General features: G+C 32.8%; 1 protein-coding gene across 5 annotated transcripts in view; it reads left to right on the plus strand.

The window, feature by feature from the left end:
- Positions 1-23,199, plus strand: part of LOC129218116 (putative inhibitor of apoptosis) — a 44,101-nt gene extending 20,902 nt beyond the window's left edge. For all 5 annotated transcript variants that reach the window (XM_054852320.1, XM_054852322.1, XM_054852319.1 and 2 more), the window contains 3 exons: positions 2,451-2,677; positions 9,574-9,710; positions 22,917-23,199. In XM_054852320.1, the coding sequence (XP_054708295.1) occupies positions 2,451-2,677; positions 9,574-9,710; positions 22,917-23,113 (561 nt within the window). In that variant the 3' untranslated portion in view covers positions 23,114-23,199. The remainder of the gene's footprint in view (positions 1-2,450; positions 2,678-9,573; positions 9,711-22,916) is intronic.
- Positions 23,200-25,401: the final 2,202 nt, after the last annotated feature.

Below are 25,401 nucleotides of genomic sequence, written 5' to 3' on the forward strand. Positions count from 1 at the left end.
ATTAACTCTGAAGTAATGGGGGCCCAAGGGTTTCTCCCCCGGAAAATTTTGGAATTTGTAGTCTTAAAAGCACATTTTAGACGATCTCTGGTAATGTTGGGGGAGAAGAGATTTGGTGGCGCTCCCCTGGCTATTTTTCGAAATTGTAGCTCTAAGAATGCAGTTTTAGACCATCTTTGATGATATTAGAGGGAAGAGAGATTTGAGAGAAGAGCCCATCGAAGGAAGTTTTTCTGATTTGTAATCTTGGAAATTCATTTTAACTAAGTCTTTCGTCGATCCATGGGTTCTCGGCAGATTTTTTTTTGCAATTGTAGAGCAAAAAACGCAGTTTAATACGATCTTTTCGTGAAGATATGTGGAGGAGAGATTCGAGGGCTCACACCAAGAAATTTTTCTAAATTACAATTACAGTCTTAAAGATGCATTCTAATTATCTTGGGTAATGGTAGGGCAGAAGAGGGTTGGAGCACTCCTCTGGAAATTGTTAGAAATTGTAGCTTTTAAAAGTTTTTAGACTGTGTTTGGTGATGTTAAGGAAAAGAGAGATTAAAAGGCCCATCCCAGGAATTTTTTCTAATTTATAGACTTTAAAATGCATTTTGGACTATCTTTGGTAAGGTTAGGGTTTGAAGAGTTTCAGAGGTCACTTAGAACGAAAAAAAATTGATTCAATTTTTTTCAATTTAAGCTAGGAAAGAGGGTTTTAAAAATTTACTTGAAACTTCCTCAGTGTGAGTTTGACTCCTCGGCATTTTTTTTTTTATATTCATGTTAGACTTCAAGGAATAATAAGTATTTTTTTAATATTTATCTCTAAAAAAGGTTTTTAACTATTTTTGAAACTTTCTCATGGTGACCATGGCCCCTCTCTCATTGTTTTCTTTATTGTTATACTTTGTATGCATTGTAGGGGAAATTTTTTGCATTTTTGCCCAAAAAAAAGGGATTTTAACTATTCTTGAAATTTTCTCGAAGGGAGACATGACCCCCATGGCTCCCTCCCTGGATCTGCCCATGGATGGTATATTCAAGAGAAACATCACAAAATTATGTCTCTTACCTACTTAAACATCAATTCAAGCATACTTCAAATTCATTTTATTTGTTTATCCATTATATATGTATGTATCTTTGTCGATGTTATTCTCAAGTTATATGTATCATCACCTAGTATTTACTGTAACAATTTATTCAATTTAAGTAATTCATTTACTCAAATCAATGTTTCAAATGTACAATTGTTATTGTTTGCATATGTTGAAATGATATTTCAAGGTGGGGGGGCATGTTCAGACCAAAATTCATTTCGCTCACAACCAGAGGGCGCAAGAGAGCGCAACTACACAACAGTGATGTTACCGTCAGTGTAGATATGATTGTCTTCCAATAAAGTTGTTCAAAAAAACGTGCTGCACTTTCCATCGCTTCAACAAGTATTTTGCATATCTTTTGATTCCATGCTTATGAATGAAGTTTCATTAGTATTTTGAAACAAAAAACCGTCAAAGAAATGCAGTTCTACTTATACATGAAACTTAATTATTTTTCCTTTAACTCGCATAAGAAGTTGTATCATCTTAAAAAGGAGTAGACACTGCTCCAGTTAAATATGATATTTTTCTCTTTTTTTTTTGCATGTAAGATATGAAGTAGTGAGAAGCAAAAGGATGTAAGTGGACATTTTCAAGTTTCGAGTAAAACGTATTGAAAGTTGCGGTCTTAGGTAAGCTTTCATTGAATTTTTTCTAGATCATGCTGTATAGCAGCAACTACCTGGACTACTAGTACTATCTCTTGCCCCAAATTAGAGGAGAGGTTCACCTATCGTTTGTACTGGTTATCTCCAAATTTTTAATTTTTGCATTTACATCCCTTTGCTTCTCACTGCTTCATATGTACTGAGAACCTAAAAATATATAAAGAAGTTTTGTATTGCAGTAATGGTTTAGTTAATTTTGAATTGCTTTAAAAATTTCCTATTTTAATATACCATTTCTATTTTTCCCTACTTTATTGCGAAAATATTTTTTTTCCTACTTTTTGACCATCAAAATGCGCTATGACCTTTGCAAATGAGATTAGATTTTAGATTAAAATATCTTGATGATTATTCAAGTAAGATATTTTTTTTAAAGCTCATATTAGTGTGAGCTATCCAAGTTTGCATTTTCTACCATTGTTGATTTTTTAATGACATCTTTAAATGACCTTGTAGAGTGCCTAAAAGAAATTCTGGTCAGTTTTAAATAAACAAAAGTTCTTTTGAGTTGTGTCGGACCTCTTCATTTAAAACTAATAACCATTTACAATATCGAATCCTATTAAACTGATTTCCCTTTGCTCTTATACTAGTCTTAATTTGGTTTGATTTTCTTAGCAAATTATCTTAGTTAAATGTTAAAAAAAAAATTAAAATTGCATTTTTGAAGAAATTAATTATTTTTCAGTTTTCCGACTCACTTTCTTCAAAAGATGTGATGTGTAAAGTTGATGACGCAATGGAATCTGACTTAGTGAAACATGCGATGGAGATAGGGTTATTCCCATCTTACATAATTCGGGCAGCAATTTTTCTTCAAGTAAAAGAAACTGGCTCTTCTTTTTCAAATATTGATGATTTGTGCATTGCTGTGTCCTGTTTAAAGGAAGAAGTAGACAAAGAAACATTAAAAAGGTACTCTCACCTTTTATATATCTAATTTCCAGTTTTAAGTACTTTGATTTAAAATGCCTTTGCATTTAATCTTATCAATATTCTGTGTTTTGAGAAAAAACAGAATAAATTATGAGAGAGTGGGTTATGTTTATTTGGGATGCATTGTTTTCATATTATCAATCAAAATTGTTTTTCAACATTCTATGACACAATAACAATTATGTCTCTACTCCTGTGTTAACGACATTAGACTAAGATAAAACGAGTTTAGAATCCCTGAAAGTAACCACTCAACCAGGGCCATTAGGATTTTTATATTGTTATTCATTTTTATAAAAATTTCATATGAATGTGCTGTTTTTGCAGAAAATTTTTGTTGACATTTTCTTTTGTAAGCATTTTCTTTTTTATAATTATTATTTATTATAATTTTAAAGTTCTTTTTATCGAAATTATACTTTAGTGAAAATTTTTTATGAATTGTGAAAATTGTTTTTCAACTTTCTAATAGACTTAACCTTAATTTAATGTATTATAAGCAAAAGTGCACAAATATTGTAGCATAACTTACTTTACACTTTTTACAATATTTACAAATACTCATTTTTACCGCTTTGCCTGTAAAGGAGCTGCAAACTGTCTTTTTGCAATCAGAACAAACGTTACTAGTTTTATTTCTGCATTGTTTCATTTAAGGGTTATTCCATGTCAAGCGATAAAAATTTGAGAACTTTTTTCATTCACATTTTTGGATTTCTTTGAAATTTGGCTCATGGGTTGCACCCTTCAAGGTAATCAAAAGTTCAAATTTTTAGATTTTTATCTCTTATATTTTTATTTATGAGACTTTGATTTTTGGAAAAACCCTCTTTTTTTCATGGATGCTTGAACATAAAATGGACGATAACTCAGTACCAAATATAGAAAGATTTATTAAAAAGCATTTCAAAGTACATTAGTTGCTGTTTAATATGATATGCAATATGACTAATTTTGTAAAAAAATTTCATTTTTAAAAATTGAAATTGAAATTTTAAATTTCTCAGAAAACATTTAAGGATTTTTTAAAACAAAAACATCCCAAAACATTTTGTGTATTTTATCTTAATTTGTGCAAAATTTCAAGTTGGGATCTCAATAAGATCATATTTTTATTAATTTTGGAATGAAATTTGACTTAAGAAATAATGATATTTTTCAGATTCTATTTAGTTAAATATAGGATTCGCTTACTGAGGGGTGATAGTCAAATAAGTAGTAAGTAAATGTGACTATGCTTGAAATGAACTGGCATGAACTTGTAGATTGGTAAGCCCCCCCCCCCCCCTCCGCCACCATCACTTTTAATCTTTTTTTTTCTTTCAAAATGTAAAAAAAATAAAAGAAAATATATCAAAATGAATAGTAAACTTATTTAAATGAGGTAAATGTTCTTTAAAACAAGACAAAGTATACCCCACCCCCTACCCATACATACAATTAACACTCTACTAGTATTATGCCTTACCTGGGAGTTGAATTGAGAATTATTTTTACCCCAAATGTTTTTTTTTCCAGACCAAGTGTTCTTTTTTTTTAGATCATACCTTCACAAAAGTGTATTTGATTTATTCAATATGTGATAAGGAAAGTTAAGATTCATTTCATTCCCTGCCCCCTAACACAGCACTAACTCTCAATTTCGGAAGGAGGAAAGAAATAGTTTGCCCCAAGATCATAGCAAAATAGTGTTTCCCCCCATGCTGTTTCAATGTTTTTCCATTCTTTTCACACAAAACTACAAATAAATCAAATTATCAGATCATATGTCTGTCCACACATAATTTTCTACAACATCTGGAAAACAGCTGTTTTTACTTTTCTTTATTGCTTGTTTTCTTTTTTATTTCTGTTGTGAAGAAGAGTAATGCAATGAGATCTATCTATACATATATTAAAAGCAGTTATAGATCAAACAAACTTTGCTCTTTTGAGCATAACCTTCCATGTGTGTTAAGCTTCATTCCAGATTGCCTCTCCCCCTCGCTCTACCATCCCACTTTCCGAAAAAAAAAAGGAAATAATTGGGGTTCTATTCAGTGATGTTCCCATCAATTTTTCTGAGGGTATACTCCCAGCAATCCACTATACACAATATGTGTATCCATCATATACATAGTATGTCTAAAAAATGTTAGAGCATACGGCATATCTAGAGCATACCCCAGTTCTTTTTGTCTGTTAAAGTTTTTCCATCTTTTAGTGTTTGTGGTCCACTCCCCCCCCCCCCAAATTAATGAGCCTCAGTCACTTCTGATGTTTGGCAGCAATGGTTTTGATTATTACTGTTATGTATCAGCTTTTTTTTGGGGGGGTTTTTTCTTTAAATTTTGAAAATAGTTTTGAAAAAAAAAAGGATAAAAAGTGGTGGTGCGGTGGGGGGGGGGGGGGAAGCTTAATAATATACAAGTTCATCCCAACTCATATCAAGCATAGTCATGTTTACTTACTACAGTAAAACCTGTAAAGTTGACCACCTTTGTAAGTTGACCACCTGTCTATGTTGACCGCTTTTGTCAGGAACGGAATTAGTCCTATCTTGTATAATGAAGGAAAACCTCTGTAACTTGACCACCTTTCTATCTTGACCACTAATGTACCCCAAATTTGGTTTGGAGTATTGTAAAAATCCCTTTGTAAGTTGACCACTTGGTTTATTTTTTAAAACTTAATTTAGCAAATTATTTTATTTTATTATTATTTTTTTTATAGCTTCCCCAAAATATTTTTGATGCCACTTTTATTCTCCAAACTTGTTTTTCTTTTGTTGTTCTGTTTGAGATAACCTTTTGTACTCTGTGTTCAATGAAAACATGTGTCAGTAGAAAAGTACAAAATATTTTTTTTCCAGTTGCAATATTTTGTGGCAACACTGGAATTGTGCTAGAGTAAAAGTTACTTGCGTTGCAAGTATTTCTGGTGCAAGGGATTAAGAAATAGGACATTTTCATATTCAACTGCCTTTTAGAACTATGAGAGCCCAGCTTGTTGCTCTTTGTGAAAAAAGTTTTACATAAAATGGCTTCAAAAAGAAAGTTAGTTGAACTTGAGATTGATAAAAAGTATGAATTATTAAAATTAATTGAAAAGGGAGAAATCCAGAGAAAATTAGCTGACACAACAAAACTAGTGTCTAATAAATGCACCAAACTTCAATAAGGAGTTACTTTGTTGAAAAGTAGATCATCATGGTTATATGAGAAAAAAAAAATGTGAAAAATTTGTTATTTTTGATTAGCTATGAATTTTTAGGAACTATTAATATCAAATAACTTTTTATAAACAATGATTTTTTTTTTTGGATTAATTTGCTGAAATTTTAAATTTATATGAAACATTATACGTCATTCTGAGAAAATAACCTCTAAAAATATTTGAATAACATTTTAAATTATTGTTTCAAAGCAATGTTAAACAATGAAAGTGAGTTGAACAGAAAGGTAAGTGTCAATTAGTCAAAAAATGAATGCATGGTGCAAGAAAAAAAAAAAAAACATTACCCCCTTTATAAGTTGACCACCGAAGTACTGCACCGCAAGTGGTCAACTCACTAGACCATCACCAGTAAGAGAGCCCCATATTTAACTAAATAGAATCTGGGGAAAATATTATTTCTCAAGTCAAATTTTATTCAAAAATTCATAAAAATATGATCGCATTCAGATTCCAACTTGAAATTTTGTACAAATCAAGATAAAATACACACATTTTTTTGGGAATTTTTTGAAAAAAAATTAATCATTTGTTTTCTGAGAAATTTAAAATTTAAATTTAAATTTTTAAAAACGAAATTTTTTACAAAATTCGTCATGTTGCATATTATATTAAAAAGCAACTAATGTACTTTAAAATACTTTTTACCAAATCTTTCTATCTATATTTGATGCTGAGTTATCATCCACTGTATGTTCAAGCATCCATGAAAAAAGAGGGTTTTTCCAAAAATCAAAGTCTCATAAATAAAAAAAATTTGGACTTTTAATAACCTTGAAGGGTACAATCAATGAGCCAAATTTCAAAGAAATCCAAATATGTGATGAAAAACTTTGGATCACTTGACATGGAATGACCCTTAACACTTCTTTTTACTTCCTTTTACAAAAAAGGAAGTATTGTATTCGCGAAAAAATTTTCACTCAAAAATCGCCCTTAATTTCCATTTTGCTCACCCCCAAATGAATGTTGAGTTTTTTTTTTCGATTCGACCACATGCGGAAAAGTGCCTAAGAATGTATAGACACGCGAAATATCCATTTTGACCATCACCGAGGTAATTACAACGACTTTTCTCGTGACGTCTGTATGTATGTGCGTATGTGCGTATGTGCGTATGTATCTCGCATAACTCAAAAATGGTATGTCCTAGAAAGTTGAAATTTGGTACATAGACTCGTAGTGGGGTCTAGTTGTGCACCTCCCCTTTTGGTTGCTTTCGGATGTTCCTAAGGGGGTCTTTTGCACCTTTTTGGGGGGAAATCATTGTTAATATCAATGCAAACTTAAGTGGTGTTACAATTTGGCGGACACTTGGCGATATATCGCCAGTCTTTTGGTCGCCAAGTTTTGTCGCCAACTTGGCGGAAAATTTGGCGATTTTTTTTTATCTGGTTTTAATTTGGCCATCGTTTTTAATATTTAGAGATTAAACTATTGAATCACATTAAAATTGCCAATAATGGGAAAATGACATTAAAATGGAGTAAAAGGAAGTCATGTGAGGCACACATCAGCTCGTTTTCCTGAAATAAATACTTTATCATCTGTTATGTAATTGATCAGTATTGAACTTGGAGATTCCAGAGACTTGGAGATCCAAAAGTTTTTCATTAATGAGTCCCTGGGACCCAGGTTACTGATAGTCGACAGCAAACAGTACAATACACTGTTGCACAGTCACTCATTTTTTAATGATTTTAACATCCTAGTTTACCTTAATTAATCCAGAGCAATAGTAGTGGATCAAAAGCTGACAAATATTTTGATCCAAAATGGCGGATGCACCATTTCCCTACTTATAGGTAGATTCAGGGTCATTTTTTTAAATTAAAAAGAAAATTGATTTTTAAATTAATTTTTTTTTTCAATTTTAATCAGATTTTTAAAAAGCAAAACTGAATTTAAAGATTTAAAATATTAATTATGTAACATTTATAAACATTGGTGATGGTTAAAAATATATAAAATATTTTTAAAGCTAGTATCATGACTTTAACTATGTTTTAAGGTATACAAAGGTAAACCAATTTGTACATGTATTACTAAAATCAGATGTTTAAGATATATAAATCCTATAATAAATAATTGAGTCCTATATTTCAGAAACCTGTCAAATGTGTTTTTTTTTTTTTTGGAAAACTAAAAAAAAGTTCATTTCAAAATTAGTAAAGGTTATGGCATGAAAAAATTTAAGGTGTTTCTTATTGTATTGCAAAACAAATAATACTTAGGATTAATTCTAATTTTTTTTTTTTTTTTTTTTGCAAAAATTTTTTAAAACTTTTGTACTTGACTGGTTTCTGCAACAAAATCAACTTTTTACTTGAAAAAAAAAGTTTTTGACTATAATATGTCTTGAAAAGCTGTTGTAGGTTGTAAATAAAAAAGCATATTATCTTTATGTTTAACTCTATTAAACATCAAAAAATGTTGAAATATCAGTTAAATAAGGAATGCAAAATAAATAATCAAAGACAAATGAGACAAGATAAAACATATTTTTATGCATATAAGCCAAGCCTGATGTTTGAGTTTTTACTCTACTCATCTTCATACCCTACGTTACTGTTGCAGGCGGCTTGGGTGGTAGGCCACTGGAGGATTTCATCAAAAAAAAAAAAAATCATAGCCTGTAGTATACTTCGCCAACTTCTTAAAGTCATAGAGTTTTTTTTTTTTTTTGCGTTGATCTCTATCTTTCCAGATGGACATGCAATCACTGTTGGGAGCTCCGGAATATTTTTTGAGTGTGAATTTGAGGTGTTTAAACCGTCAATAAACTGCCGAGTAACCACTTTTCTTCGGTCAGTGTTGTTGTAATAAAACTCTTCTTAATTGGATACTTTAAAAGGAATCCTATTTTCCTTTTGAATTCCCCTCCCAGAAGTTTCATTGTTATAAAGACGAAATAAGACGAACACAAAATTTGCTGCAGAAAGCCGCCATGTGATTTCAATTGACAGGTTTCTACCATAAATGAAGATTTCAAGACAAATGATTGAAAGGCTTGATATTTGACATGTTTTTGCATCAGGTGTTGTGCCTAAAGTTGGCCATTCATAATATATAATATCAGTTTTGTAGAAAATGTCAGTTGACATGTTTCTGAAGTAAACGATTCAATTGTACACTGTAAGTTTGGAAAAAAATAATTATCTTTAATTAGAATTCTTTGTTATTTTTTTAAAGCTGAAATTAACCAATCAATTATGTTATGTTCTATATGAATGCTTGCTTTTTTTCACTTGAATGTACTTTTAATATTTTTCTATATTATACTAAGGTAAGGTAGAAATAAAGTTCTACCTTATAATCTTTTTAACTACCTATTTTGTAAAATCGTATGTTCACTTCATTACTAAAAGCTATGACAAGCAACCTCAAGTAAAGTACCCTTGCAGTTTTCTAATAAATTAGAATAATTCCTCTTAATATTTCATAAATGTTAAGGTTCTGAAACAAGCTATATATATTTATACGTTTTTTGCACTGATTGTTTAGCTTTTAATTTTCTCATATCATTTCATGTTCTTTGTTGTAGAATCTTAAAGATATCCATTCCTCATTTTGCATTTATTTGTTCAATTTAGTTCTGGATTTTTCATTATTAACATTTCATTTTTGACAACATTATTTTTTTTTATAAATAACTTTTCCAGGGAAGTAACTATGAACAGTGTTCATCCCTCAATTGATCCAGTTAAGGAGAGAGACATCAAACCGAGTGAAAACATCATGGATACTGAACAAAAACCACATATAAAGAAAGCCTATTTCAATGCTGATTCTGATTCAGGTTGTATAATTTGCAGTTTTTTTTATTAAAATGTTAAGCAACTTTTGGCTTTTTTGTGCGTGTTTCAAATAGATAAATACTCTTTCATGATGCCTTTGCATGTGTAAGGTAACATTATTATCCATAGGATGTAGACTTCAGAACTGAAGAAGGTACAGTGGAACCTCTCTATAAGGGACACTCAGGGACCGGACAATTTGTCCCTTAAATAGAGGTGTCCCTTCTTCGGAGGTAGATAGATTTATGCATGCAATGCAAAGTCAGTATAGTTTCATAATAAACGCAAATTAATAACATTTAAGATTAATTATTGAAAACGTTTCATCTATGTATACTTAATAAAATTCAGAACTATTCAAACAGGAAAAACAATTTTCATTAATTATAATATTGAACTAATGTATTACATTGATTTGTTGAATGTCATTTAATTTACAATGCAAAAACAGTGCAACAGTGTAATCACATTTCAAGTTTTCCATACAAAACCTTGCCATGGGTGCCTAATATCTTCGGGGTGAGCCTATAAGAAAAATTTATGAATGAGGAAGTAAAGCATGAATGTTAGGTCTCAGCAAGGATTTTAGGATACTTATTTGTCTTTTTTGCATGTTAATGTCAAGACAAACTTTTTTTTTGTTAATTTTTGAGCAAAAAAGGATCTTAAATTCCAATATACTGGATGATTCTAATGGAATTATGCATAATTATTTTTCGAATTCTTCTCTGTGACTGTCCCTTAAATAGAGTGTCCCTTAATGAGAGGCAAATACATGGAGGGTCCCTATTCAAAGGGACTGGGACCTGAAAAATTGTCCCTTAAATAGAGGTGTCCCTTATTCAGAGGTGTCCCTTAAAGGAGGTACTACTGTATTCTTAATATGGCTTAACTAGTACGTTTTATGCTAACAGTTAGTAAATATAAGTAAATAACAATTTCAAATTCTGGCATATTATAGACATTTCATAATACTTTCATAAGGCAAACAACAGTAGATAGCATATTTTCATTTAATGAAAGTTTTGCATAAAACTTTCATGAAGAAAATCTTATTGAGGCAAAAATACATGATAAATTAAGTGCTACAGTTGCATAAAAAAATATATATAGTAAAAAAAATGGTTTATTTGCAAGTTTGTGCCTTTTTTTGTGTAGGAATTAATAAGTTTCTAGCCATAGGCGGATTTAGGCCTAAATATTTGGGGGTGCAACAATAACAGGGATCGGGGGGGGGGGGTATTCCCGGAATAACAAAGCAGTGGCGAAATTACAAAATAATTTTAGGGCGGGACACACTTTTAAATCTAAAAAACGCGATGTAAACCATATTTAGTAAGATTAGGAGATGGGTAATTCTTAACATTTCAAACTGCAGAAAAAGTCTTAGACGAAAATAGATATTAGAAGCAATGGGTGAATCCAGCTACTGGTTTGGAATGGGATTCACGCCCCAGAAAAAATTTGAAATAGTAGTTTTGAAAACGCAGTTTTACAATTTTTGGTGATATTTTAGGGGGCAAGAAAGATACGGGTGGCTCCGAGGCTATTTTTAGAAATTTTAGTCTTATAAATGTGATTATAGTCCATATTTATAGTTTGGGCTAGGAATGAAACTCATAGACTGTCTCCAATCGATTTTTTGAAAAGCAGATAGAAATACGTAACCCCCTCCCCTCCCCCACGCTACCTCTTTAACTTTTCATAATTGAAGTTTCAAAAATACTACGGAAAACAATTTTTGATGCTGTTACCGGACGGGGTGTTCTGGAGCTCTCCCCTGGAAAATTTTCGAAATTGAAGTCTTAAAAATGAATTTCTTCTGCAATACTCCATAGTATTAAAAAAAAGGATTCTCCCACTTAAATATTTCGAAATAATAGTTTTCAAAACCAAAATATTAACACTCTTTGCTGATATTAGAGACCCTTGTTCGAAAATTTTTCCAAAATTACGGTCTTACACATGAGTGTAAGACCGTATTTGGTAACGTTAGTTTTTCAAAACTGAAGCTCCAAAAACGCAATTTTAAACGATTTTCGATGTATTTAGGTGATTAGAAGCTCTTCCTTGGAAATTTTGCGAAAGTGAAGCCCAAAAAAACGAAATTTGAGGTACTCTGTAATAACTTTGGCTGGAGAAAGGGATTTGGAGAAGAAAAATTTTGAGTACTAATAGAAAAAATGAAAACGAAATAGAAAAAATAAAAAAAAGGAGGGGGGAGATATGAAAGAAAGAGGAATGAGCGAATTGGACGCACACAATTCACCGCCAATAATCTGAAGCTGTTGAAAAATTTAAATGTCAATATTTCTTTTTGAAAGAAATTAACATTTTTTCCCAACATTCTTTTTTCTTCGTAAAATAACTGCGTTTTCCCAAAATGAGATCTTTTCTTCTCTTCAACAAAAAAGAATATTTTTTAAAAAACATATACTCAGCATTTTGTGGGGAGGGTCACCAGTCTTGTGCTCCCTCCCCCCTGGATGCACCACTGCAGCAAAATGTCCGGGAGCCCTCAACACTTAACCCCCCCCCCCCATTTAACTTAAAAATGTTGGTTTTCGGTTGATTTCGGCATAGATTTTATTGATAAAGTTTCTTGCAATAACCATGTTTTTTTTTTTTGGACTTTATTAGTTATTGTTGTTTTAAAATAGAAGAATTGGTATTGATATACAAATAAATACCCAATTACAGAACATGCAATTACTCTATATAATAACACAGCACTGAACAATAAATTGTTTGAGAAATTTCTTTATTTGCATGAAATTATTTATTAGGTTTTTTTTCCCAAATAGATAAAATTACTTTAATTCTTAATCTGAGCATAGTTATGTTTTTCTTGCACTAGCGACGTGTGGTGATACACTGGATTCAAAGTAAATTTATTAGTATAGCAGCTATGAATTTTTTCCCCCAACTGCATTTCTGAGTGAAATATACTAAACTGACTTTTTTTAAAACCCAACCAAAAATTTTGGGGGTGCGGTGCACCCCCTGGCACCCCCGTAAATCCGCCTATGGTTCTAGCTGTGTGTTTTCATTTATCAAAAGTTGATTTTGGTATGAATTATTGAGGCTTGAGAACAAGTTGGTCTTAATTATTTTAATGATGGCAAAAAACCTAATATGTTACCTGTTTGAATGATTTTTTAAAGTAAATTATAACATATATATCATCTTGACATCGTTTTTGAACAATTAGTTGGTAAAGAAACTGCATTTTTACTGATTTTATAATTTTGTCCCTTCTAAAAGTTACTAAACAGAGATGGAAGTCTAAAGAGATTTTTCACCGCATATTTTGTCATAATCCTTAGATGCATACAGTCTTGGAAATAAAATTTGAAATTTTTAAAAATTTCAAAAATGAACAATTTTTAAAGTGAGATTACTCAAAAAGTCAATTAAAAAAATTGTATCATTTAAATCCCTTTTAATGTTTAAAAAGTGGATATACACCAATCCTGCATTAGTTTGCAGAAAATATTTTCTGATTTTTTGAAAGTGATCTAATTGCCCACGATGTTCATGTAAAATGAAATATTTTTCTAATATTCTCATTAACTGAAATTCTGGTATATTCATTCTTAATGGTTACAATAGGATACATAATTTATCATTTACAGTTAAAATCTTAATATATGTGTACTGAAATGCTTTTGATAATCTAGTTAATTCGTCTTTTTGTAGGACTCTGCCTATTTATAGAAGACCCTTTGGTGACCATCTGATGTAGCTATATATATAACTTACTGCCGATCAGGGCTCAATTTATATGGGAGCTTAGTTCCCTTACTTCTTATTTATTTCACCTAATTTCTTGTATTTTGGACTGAGTTGAGGCAACTTAAGCCTTAAAATAAGTTCTGAAGACTATAAGAGCTCCTGCACTTCTTTTGCTATAAGTTAAGCCCTTGCTATGACAGCTATCTTTGGTGATCTGTTTGGTTATATCTTTTAACATCTCAATTGTTTATATCTGTCATAAAACAGGTGATTTTTTATATTTTCTAATTATAGGTGAGTTTTGCATTTAAGTTAGTACTTAAATATAAAAGTAATCACACAAAGTAGTATCCACAAGAACAATCCATTGAAAACCAAAGCACATAATTAAAATAAATTGCTTTTAGTGCATTGTACTGCTCTTCCCTTTGAGCTTGGATAGTTTCCCATGTGCCATGTGATTGAGCTGTACAACATGGGTGCAAGACTTTCCGTCTAAGGGCGGATTTCTGTCTTGGACAAGATTTCCGAGACGGAAAGAAATTCGATAACTTTCTTTCAGTTTTTACTAAAAAAAAGAAAAATTGAGTGTTTGAAAAATATGCTTTAATTACTGGACTGTTCCATAACCTCGAATACACACATAGACATTCTCTCTATTTTCTGCAACGTCTTGTTTTGTTTGCAACATGCTCTTGGAGGAGTGCCTTTTAGACTCGCGCCGCCGCTGTTTAACTTTTTTTTAGGTATAGCTTTGTTATTTCCAACTCACTGCATTGCAGGCTGCAGAGTTGCTTGCTATTCTCCCTGAGTTTTCGAAATAATCATCTCTGAAAATTTAGCCTTTTCTCTTGCTATTTTCAATCATCCGTTCGTTTTTCTTTTTGATTTGCATTTTTTTTTTGTAAACTTTACACGCATAAATGAAAATTCTGTGCACCCTTAAAATGTCTTAGAGTTAAATCTTAATCACCGATTGAGAGTGATTGCTGACGAGATGAAATGTTTAGGATACAGCACTAGCGCAGCCAGAACTACCCTCTGGAAGGTGTTTTTTTTATGAAAAATACCTTATGAAGTGGGTTTTTTGATCAAAAGAATCCTCCTGGAGGGGGTTTTTAATGAAAAATACCCACAAAGGGAATTTTTTGATCAAAACCCTTCTGAAGAGAGTTTTTTGGTCAAAACAGCCTTTTCATATTCATAAACTACTGCATTAGACTTTACATTTATGTTAAAACCAATGGCTCTGGGGGTGTTTTCACCCTCCCCTCTTTGTTGCACCACTGCGATACAGCAAAGGGTGTCCTCATACCAGGTAAAACGGGAACTATCAGGGATTTAGAAAAATTTAATGAAAATGGGAATTTTGGAAAGAATGGGAAGGAAATTTCTAGCTGGTTTGAAACACCGATGGGAAACCATTCCTGCATTTTTGACAAAGACTTGAGGAATCACTAAATTCAAATGTCACTCAATCTAATAGGGGATGGGGAGAGGGAGGGAGAGAGAGAAAGGAAACGAGAAAAATAATGGCAGCACAAGTTTGCGAAAAAATTCTGCTCTTGCAAAGAGGGCAAGTCCGCAAATTAATCCACGATACTGAGGTCTTAAAATGTTTGTTTTGGACAATCTGATAGGGAAGAGGGGGGCCATTCAAGGACTCCAGTATAAAATATCGAAAAATTGAATTGAGAGCCATTTTTGAAGCTAGGAGTGGTTCGAGATTTCTCCTCTGCAAACTCTTAAAAATTTAAAAGTGAAAAATGTTTAGGCTGTTTTTAATGATGTAAAAATGAGGAATGGGAGGTTTTAAAAAAAATCGAAAACTAGTCTTAAAAACACTAATTTAAGCAATCTTGGTGAATTTATCAGAGATGGTTTTTGATGTTCTAACATGAAAATGTTCTGTACCTGATGTATTAAAAACTATTTGAGGCTATACTCAAATGATATAGGGAATTAAGAGAAAGGACATTTGGGACCCTCTCCCAAAAAGTGTTTGTAATTGAAGTCTTAAAACTTTTAAGCTATCTTTGGCAATGTAAAGAGGGGGGGAGGGGCTCTCTTTAGGGGGGGGGCGAAATTCCGAGACTGGAGTCTTAAAAGCGCAACTTTAGACAGTCTCGGCGTTCAGGATCCCCCTTCCCCGAAAAATATTCAAAGCTGATGTATTCAGAACTCAACTTTAGGCAGTCTTTGGAGGACTTAAGAACAGAGAATTCGAAGGCTTTCTCTCAATAAATTTTAGAACTTAAATTTTTAAAACTTCGGTGATGAAAAGGGGGAACTTCAAATTTAAGTCAAATTTTGTGAACTTAGGGGAAGGAGTTCAGGGTGGGAGGGGGCGGTTCTCTGCCACAAAAATTTCTCCATGCTGAGGTATTGAAATGCTATTTTGACTATTTTTGAGTGAGTTAAGAGTTAAAGAATTCAGGGGTCTTTCTCAAAACATTTTCGAAATTGAAGTCTTAAAACTTTGGATTGTCTTTAACGATGTGTGTTTGGGGGGGGGGGCAGTTGCTCTTACAATAGAAAAATTAATCTTAAACACCAACTTACACTACCTTTAGTAAACACAGTGAGGGGGGATGACCTAAAGGGGAAGGGTGTTGGAAGCTTCTTTCAAAAAGTTTCCGAAATTATACAAATAACAAAAGTGACGACCAGCAACAGGCTCTGGGCCCAGCTAGACTGGTCTTAGTCAATTAACAATCCCCAGTGAAGATCAGAGGCCCTCTTAAAACTATCTGCTCCCTTGCTCATTACCACCTCTTCCGGTAAGCTGTTCCAAGGTTCCACTGCCCTGCTTAAATAATAATTTTTCCTAATATCCATGTTAGCCTGAGATTTAAATAGCTTAAAACAATGACTCCTTGTCCTGTTTTCAGTGCTTAACTTCAGCCCCGTAACATCTTTCATTTTAATAAATTTAAACAACTGAATCATGTCCCCTCGGTCTCTTCTTTGCTCAAGACTGTACATTTTTAGCCTTCTAAGCCTTGAATCATAATCTAATTTATTAGCCTTGTAGCCCGCCTTTGAACCCTTTCCAATACATTAATATCTTTCTTAAGATACACAGACCAAAACTGAACAGCATACTCCAAATGGGGTCTTACCAAACTTCTATATAAGGGCAGAAGAACTTCTTTAGATTTGTTTGAAATAGATCTATTGATAAACCCAAGCATCTTATTGGCTTTGTTACTAGCATTACTAACAATGCTGCACTGTTGGCTAAACATTAAATCCTGACTTATCAAGACCCCCAGATCAGTAACTTTGTCTGCCTGACTAATGACTGAACCTTGCAAATAATAACTTTTGCACTTATTTCCATGCCCTAAATGTAGCACTTGACATTTCCCAACATTAACAGCCATACCCCATTTATCAGCCCATTCCGTAATATGATCTAGATCCTCTTGCAGCTGATTTGCTTGTTCTTCATTTTCTACAGTCCCCATAACTTAGACATCATCAGCAAAACAATTCATGTTCCCAGAAATATTTTTGTGAATATCGTTCATAAAGACAATGAACAAAACAGGCTCTAACACTGATCCTTGAGGAACCCCGCTTAAGACCTCACTCCAGTTAGAATAATTTCCCCTTACAACTACCCTTTGTTTCCTTCCGGTCAGCCAGTTTTTCACCCAAATGAAAGTTTTCCCTCCTATTCCTATATCAGCTAATTTGCTAAGTAGAGCAACATGCGGTACCTTATCGAAAGCTTTTTGAAAATCAATGTAAACAACATCTACAGGCTTCTTATTGTCCAAAGCCATGGTAACTTTGTCATAGAAATGTAATAAATTAGTTGCACAAGATTTACCTTTCCTGAAACCGTACTGAAAACTAGTCAATAAATTATTAGTCTCTAGAAAATTTACTATCTTAATTTCCATCAATGTTTCAAAAATTTTGCAAACCACCGAAGTTAGACTCACAGGTCTATAATTTCCCGCATTCCCTTTAGACCCTTTCTTGAAGAGCGGTGTAATGTTAGCCAGCTTCCAGTCCTCTGGCACTGTCCCCGAGTTATAAGAAGCATTGAAAATATTTACGATTACATCTGCTAATTCCTCTGCACATTCAACTAAAATTTTTGAATAAATATTATCTGGTCCCGGAGCCTTAGTCTCTTTAATTTTTTTCAAATGAAGTAAAACGTCATCCCTGGAAAATACAAAGTCCTCAAGCTGTACTATAGCTTGTGTCTTGTTGGTGTCAACTGTTGAGATACAGTTATTGTTAAAAACACTCGAAAAAAAGTTATTAAGAACATTAGCAATATCACTATCGTCCTGAATTAAAATTCCGTGCTCATCAGCCAGTGGCCCAATATGACTATTTCGAACTTTCCCCGAATTAGCGTATGCAGATAACCTCTTGAGATTCCTGTTTATGTTATCTGCCAGTCTTTGCTCCAACTCTCGTTTCTGAATCCGTACCAAATACTTAAATTTACGCCTTGCCTTGCAATATTGGAGCCTATCTGCACTGTGACCAGTTTCTCTAAACCTATGAAAAGCGGCTTGCTTGTAATTTCGAGTGTCTTTAGTTTCCCTGGAGAACCACATTGGCCAAATTTTAGTGTTGACACCCTTTCTTCTGAAGGAAACATGATCCAAAACCGTTTTCGCAAGATTTTCCTTAAACTCTGCCCACTGAAGATTCACATCGCTATTGTCCAATCCAGAAGAAAAAACTGCTTTCAAACTCTGCCTAAGTGCCACAAAGTCGGTATTTCTGAAATTGGGCACAAACCTAAAATTCTCTACTTTGTGCATATCAAATTTAATCCCAAACCTAATACTGTTGTGGTCACTATCTCCAATGTGTTCCCCTACACACAACCCCTGAACCGAACCTTCCAAGTCGCAGAAAACTAGATCCAAAATCACGTCCTGTCGAGTACCCTGAGTTACAATCTGATCTAAGAAACAGTCACCAATTATTTTCAAAAATTCCTCTTCTCTGCTATTACTATGGTAAAAATTATTCCAATCAATTCCTGGAAAATTAAAATCTCCCATTATGATGACTGACCCCTTGCTAGAAATGTCACTAATAATACTAAACATCTGTTCATCTTGACCCTGGCTTAAGTTGGGTGGCCTATAAATGTTCCCTAAACGTAGTTTTTTGCCCTTATTGCTCATCAACTCCAGCCTAATCATATCAATCTCATTAGGTTTATCATTAATTACCAATTCATTGCAAGTTAAAGTGTCTCTGACATAAAATAAAACCCCACCACCTCTTTTACCTACTCTATCTTGTCTAAACAAATTATACCCAGCAATAGATAATAAATCATCATCACTTTCGGTAGCCCATGTCTCGGTAACTCCAATAATATCCAACCAAATTAAAGTATTAACTTTTATGCAGTTATAAATCATATGTTTTTTGGTAAGGGGGGGGGTACTATTCCTAAAAAAAAATTTAGAAACTGAGGCCTTAAAAATTCAAATTTAGGACATTTGTGGAGAACTCAGAGGAAGGGGTTCAGGATTCAGGAGTTCTCTTCCAAAAATTTTTTGATGCTGAAGTATTTAAAACGCCAGTTTAGGCTATATTTGAGCGCCTTAAGAGGAATGTGATTCAGGGACCCTGCCTGAGGTAAGGATTCAGTTCCCCTATTTCTTTTTTTAATTAATGAATATTGGAAAGTTTACCTCGTTAAAAAATATATCTACTTCACTGAAATGTTTTTTTATTGCTAATTTCACCCCCAGCTATCTTATTAAAGAATTATTTTTCAAATGAAGACGGGGGGGGGGGGGGATGGTGCCAGTTCATTATCATTAGTCGCTCATAACCTTCCCCCACCTTTCCTTCGTTTCTGGTTTGTTGGTGCTACCTTGGGTAGACTTTCTGATCAGAACTGATTTATATTGCTAAAGAGAAAATATTATGTCCCTTGAGATTTTATTGCTACAATAAAAGTGTTTACGATCGGCAAAATCAATGGCGGGGAGCTGCGGACGCTTTTACCCCTAACATTATCTAACAACGTCTAAAATTGCGTTTTTGTAACTTCAATTTCGAAATATTACCGAAGGAGGGATCCTGAACTACATCCTTTCGATAATGCATTCAAAAAGCATACAAACGTTACAAAAGATGGAGTACAATTTCGTATTTAAAGCTTCAATTTTGGGTCGAGTCTAGAGCACTCCCCCCCCCTCTCTAATATTTTTGAAGGTCTCCGAATATTGTGATTTTGGGACTATCAGTTTGAAATAATTGATGTAAGAGTCCCTGAACCCCTTCTATCCCTGAACTTTACCAAAATCACCTACCATTGCATTTTTTTGGGGGGGGGGAGCCCCCTGAACCCCCATTATTGGCGATTTTTAGGTTTTTGGAATTACGATATGAAAACGCTTAAATATTACAATTTAAAGGCTTAAAGTTCAAATCAAACACAGATTCAAAAAGTGGCATTGTTAAACTTATAGCATTTATACACATAAATTTTTCCTTTAGCACGCATGCCGGGGGGGGGGGGGGCGAAAGTATTTTCCGTCTTGAACACACCACCAAACTTTCACCCATGGTTGTACATTGTAATTTGAAAGAGAGAAATTTTGTTTCAATGGTGGCATCTAAGTTACGGTGAGTTCATAGCTTGGAAACAAAATAAACTAATATAGAAACAGAAAAAAACAAGCTGATGTGTGCATCACATGACATCCTTTTACTCCAATTTAATGTCATTTCCCCATTATTGGCAATTTTAATGTGATTCAATTGTTTACTCTCTAAATATCACCAAAAGTGGCCAAACTGAAACCAAATTTAAAAAAAAAAATCTTCAAATTTGTCGCCAAGTTGGCGACAAAACTTGGTGACAAAAAGACTGCCGATATATCGCCAAGTGTCCGACAAATTATAACACAACTTGAGTTTATATCGAAATTAACAATGATTTCCCTCCAAAAAGGTGTAAAAGACCCCCTTAGGAACACCCGAATGCAACCAAAAGGGAAGGTGCACAACTAGACCCCACTAGGAGTCTACGTACCTAATTTCAAGTTTCTAGGACATAGCGTTTTTGAGTTATGCGAGACACATACGCACATGCATACGGACGTCACAAGAAAATTCGTTGTAATTAACTCGGGAATCGTCAAAATGGATATTTCGGGTGTCTGTACGTACCTAGGCATATATCCACGTGTGGTCGGGTCGAAAAAAAACTCAACATTCATTCGGGGGTGAGAAAAATGGAAATTAAGGCCGATTTTTGAGTGAAAATTTTTTTGCTAATATAATACTTCCTTTTTTGTAAAAGGAAGTATATAATACTTACTTTTTTGTAAAAGGAAGTAAAAAGGAATTTAGCTATCACTGATAAAGTATACTATTATTGTAACTATTAAGCATTAATATGTAAGATTTTCTGTAAATGAAATAATTAGACATTTTCATTTTACATGCACGTCATGGGTGATAAGGTCACTTTCAAAAAATCATAAAACTTCTGAGAAAAAACATGGGTACATCTGTTGGAGCCTAACTTTGAAACAGAAATATGTCTAAAAAAATCGCAAATGGATCACTGACAAAAGCAAGTCCAAAATGATGAAATGTTTTGGAGTTTGGGCACTTGGATTTGATCTATTTGCACTGCAGCAAATCAGTAGTGATAAACGTCTGATTGGGATAGGATGATAAGTGATTCATGTCTGATCAGTTTACATTTGGTGTGTGGATGAAACATTTTCACACACATAAATAAGTTGAATAAAAGTCAGAAAACAAGCGTTTTATTCTAAATATTTGTTTAAATAAACTGAATAAAATTAGTATTCATAAAAGATGATGAAATATTCAAGGAGGAAACAAGTTATGAAAAATAGTTACTTGTCTTTGCTGATAAACTTATGATGGCACTTTGAATTACATTTAATGCCAGAAGATACACACTTATGTATTGTACTGTCGCATTGTTTTTTGCAATTGCAGTCAACCAAACCCTGTGAGCTTCTTAATTCCAGGAGAACCATGGTTCGGAGTGAGTGTGCGAAATGTGGAACATCTTTCAGATATGAAAATGTTTTCAGTAGGTTAAAATTTGCTTCTGGAGTACAATTTCTGTAATGTTCTGGATTTCATGTCATGTTTGTGCAGGCTATCATTCTTCACTTCCATTGTCACAACTACCACATTTCTGGGAGCTGCTTTTCCTCTGTCAAGGTCTAGAATCCATGACATAAAGTTCTGAACGACACTCATGAGGAGGAAATTTAGCGTCACTAACTTTTATCTGGCTTATTTATCCATGTGAAGGTGTTTTGCCCATTTGCCAAATATAAAATCAAACTTGAATCACTACTGATTTGCCGCATTGTGAGTTGATCAAATTCAAGTGAGCAAACTCCGAAATAATTGACCATTTCGGATTAAGCACTGTTGTCAGTGATCCATTTGCAATGTGAGCATTTTTTTCTTACATTGTTTGATTTCGGACTTGGGATCCAACATATCCACTTATTAAACATTAAAATGGGCTCAAATGAGCCAATTTTTTGATTAAAAAAAAAGGCTTTTTGAGTAATGTCACTTCAAAAAATAGTAATTTTTGAAAATTTTCAAAGTTTAAAATTTTATTTCCAAGGCTGCATGCATCTAAGGATTATAATAAAATATGTCATGAAACTATCACATAAGGACTTCAGATTGCCATCTCTGTTTAGTAAAAAAGGTTTTTTTTTTTCATAAGGAAAAAAACATATAATTGGTAAAAATTCAGTTTTTCACCACAAAAATATCTTTTCATTTTCAATAAACCAAACTAAATTATCAAAAGCTGTGCCCAGATAATGCATAAGGTGTTATTTATTTGTATAGAGAATCATTCAAATATGCTAAATAATTATGAAATAGTGTCCCTTTTCAAATAGTTTGTTGCTGATTTTTTTTCAAAATGGCCGAATTTTTGAGGCTGTAACTGAAGAAAAAAAAATTCTTGCAAAATCCTTTTGGGACATTTCATATGCCCCTTTGTTGTAACTGCTGTAATTTTTTTTTAAGTCTGTGATGGTCATGTGACAAGACCTGCCTGATCTGAAATGGAATGGCTTATATATAGATTTTATTTTGTTTGTGTTATGCTGAATTTTAGACTTTCAGTTCATTTTTATTTAAACATTGTAGAATTAAACTAACTTAAGTTAAGCCTAAAACAAAGTTGAAAAGTTTTGAATTTATAAATTTGTTCAGCTGTGTATTAGCTTTTAGCAAGTGGTGTTCGTGCTACTCCTCTTTGGTTCATCAGATTTGGTTTCTCCAGAAATGAACTGAAATGCCCATAATTTGAACTTATTTTATAAAAACATGAAAAATTGTTTAAGCTTAATATAGGAATCGCCCATATCAGTTTGTATAAAAATGAACTTTTTTAAGCATTTAGTATTTCCTTAATTTTGTAATCATGCTCTGCATACTTTTTTTAGGTACTACTTGTGAAGTTACTAATGAAAGTACTCTGAAAGATCGTTGCTTATGCAAAATATGTATGGATCGAGAAGTTAGTATTGTTTTCCTTCCATGCGGGCATCTTCTCGCTTGTACTTCATGTGCTCCTGCTTTGCAGTGCTGTCCTATGTGTAGAAAAGCAATAGAAGCTACTGTTAGAGCTTATCTAAACTGAAATTTCTTTCGATCAAGTTTAATTTAAAATAGAATTGTGCATTTTTATCAAATATACTTATGTTTTGCTGTAAATATTACTTGTAAGTAAATATATTTTATGTGTTTGTTTGAAGCTTTTTGGTGATAATGTATATTTTTCATACAGCATAATATCATTGTTTAATTGCTTTTGATTTCAATAATCCTTCATGGGCAATTAATACCTAGCAAGTTGCAAGCTAGGTATTCCACTTTAAAATATTGAAAAAACCATCAAAGTCTATCTTTTTTTCTAGAGATTTGTTTTACAATTTTTTTTACTTAGTTTTTGGCCTAAAACCAGAGTGTAGTATTCATTCCTATGAGACCCATACCTGAACTAATTTTCATGTTTTAAAAATAACTTTTTGATAGTGAAAAACAATGGGGGCGGTGCATCTCCAGAATTGTAAATATACTATATTATATGTTATATAAGCAGGTTTAAGTTCAAAAAAATTTTTTTTTTTTTTTTTTTTTTTGAGGCATTGCATGTTGCATAATCTGAGACTCATTGCAGATTTTCAGTTAAAGAGCCTTCCTGTATTTTTCAACTTACATTCACAGATAAAATTGAAATGAACTTAAACCTGCTTATATAACATATAATATAGTATATTTACAATTCTGGAGATGCACCGCCCCCATTGTTTTTCACTATCAAAAAGTGATAAACATTGAGATGGTGCATTCCTAGAAATTAGAAGTATATACATGAATGCTACATTATAAGCATAAGTTCATTTTTAATCTTAAATATATCAGGGAATGTGAGTTGAATTACACTAAATGGTTTTTTATGGAAAACCTGCAATGACACTGTGACTACACCTAGCAAAGCTTCAAAAATTGAATTTTTGAAAAAAAATTACAACTCTAAATTTTTTCTTACATCGAGGTCATAGGAAGGAGTTGGATACTCTGATTTTATGCCAAAAAAAAAAGGTTCTCACGGGCGTTTAAAATGCTTTATTTGGGTTAACAGCTACAAAGAACCCTTTAAAATGTTTTATTTTGAGCTGAAACTAAAGCTGAAATTATTTTTGTACAGTTTATTTGTTTTTTTTTTCCCTAAAAGTCCTTACTCAAATTGTGTGTTATTCTTTTTTTCCTCTCAATTCTTTTCACAAGAGACAAATATATAGAGTTCGTAACATGCATGTAAACAAAGAGTTATTCAATTTAAAAAATCATTTTTCCTTTTCAAACAATTTATTTAAATGTACATTAAATTACATACATTACGTACATTAAATTACATTATTTTTTGAGCTGAAATTTTATGAGGAGAGTTCAATAGTTGCGGATTTCATAGAAAATGCCAACTTTATATTAGCTAAGGAAGCTGTGTCTTTTGCATTGTAGAGTCCATAACATGTATTATATATCCCAATATTTTCTATCAATTTTAAGAAAATTTGAAAATTTTTCAGTGTTAAAACCTAATTATATGTGGAACTATAAAGTTATGTAAAGTTTATCCTAAATATTTTTAATAATGGAGAATGCAAGGCTTTAGTATCTCTGTGAAGTGTCGAGTCCATAACAGCTAGATACTGTGAAATGTCCCAGAAGTGAGAAAAAAAAGGGCACTTTAAAGTGCTTTATTTTCATTTCACCTTTGGAGTGGGAACAATCAAAAATTGTGAAGCTAACCCTTAGAAAGAGAAAGATAAGTTTTGATGTTTTTTTCATATTTCAGAGGGGAATACTCCCAAAAATCTCCCAACTTGTTTCAAATGTTCTTGCATTTGAACTTTGCATCTCTCTAGCCCTCAGAAGAATGTTAATTGTTAATTAATGACCCCTTTCCCCTCTAAAGAAAAATAATGGCTGTGAAACTGTCAAAAACAGAAAAAATATTGCTGCATCATTTCAAGAAGAATGCAAGCACACAAGCATCCCAAAGGAATTTCTTCATCTTTAATCAAATCAATACATTGCAGGAAAATTCCACAATTTTCAAAGCAGCAGGGGGCCTTATGCTGCTTATGATTTACATCACAGGTCTTCCTCTTGGGTTCTGCAAAACCCTTGGATTCTTTAGAACCCAAACAGTGGTTCTGCAAGTGATTAGGAGAGATTGGGGCTAGTATGCAAAGGGGTAAATGTGCGAATATTAAATAATTTTCTCGTTTTTTGGTTTGACAGCTCTGAGTGAGCTGTTACATAACAACATAGAAGCTTCGCTACTGTCAGTTTATTTTCAGTGAAATCTGCCAAACCAAACGTGTTGCACAAGGGAAAGTTGTTTTTTCGCAGCGTCAA

The sequence above is a fragment of the Uloborus diversus genome, chromosome 3 (genome assembly GCF_026930045.1).
Source record: "Uloborus diversus isolate 005 chromosome 3, Udiv.v.3.1, whole genome shotgun sequence".
Classification (NCBI taxonomy): Eukaryota; Metazoa; Arthropoda; class Arachnida; order Araneae; family Uloboridae; genus Uloborus; species Uloborus diversus.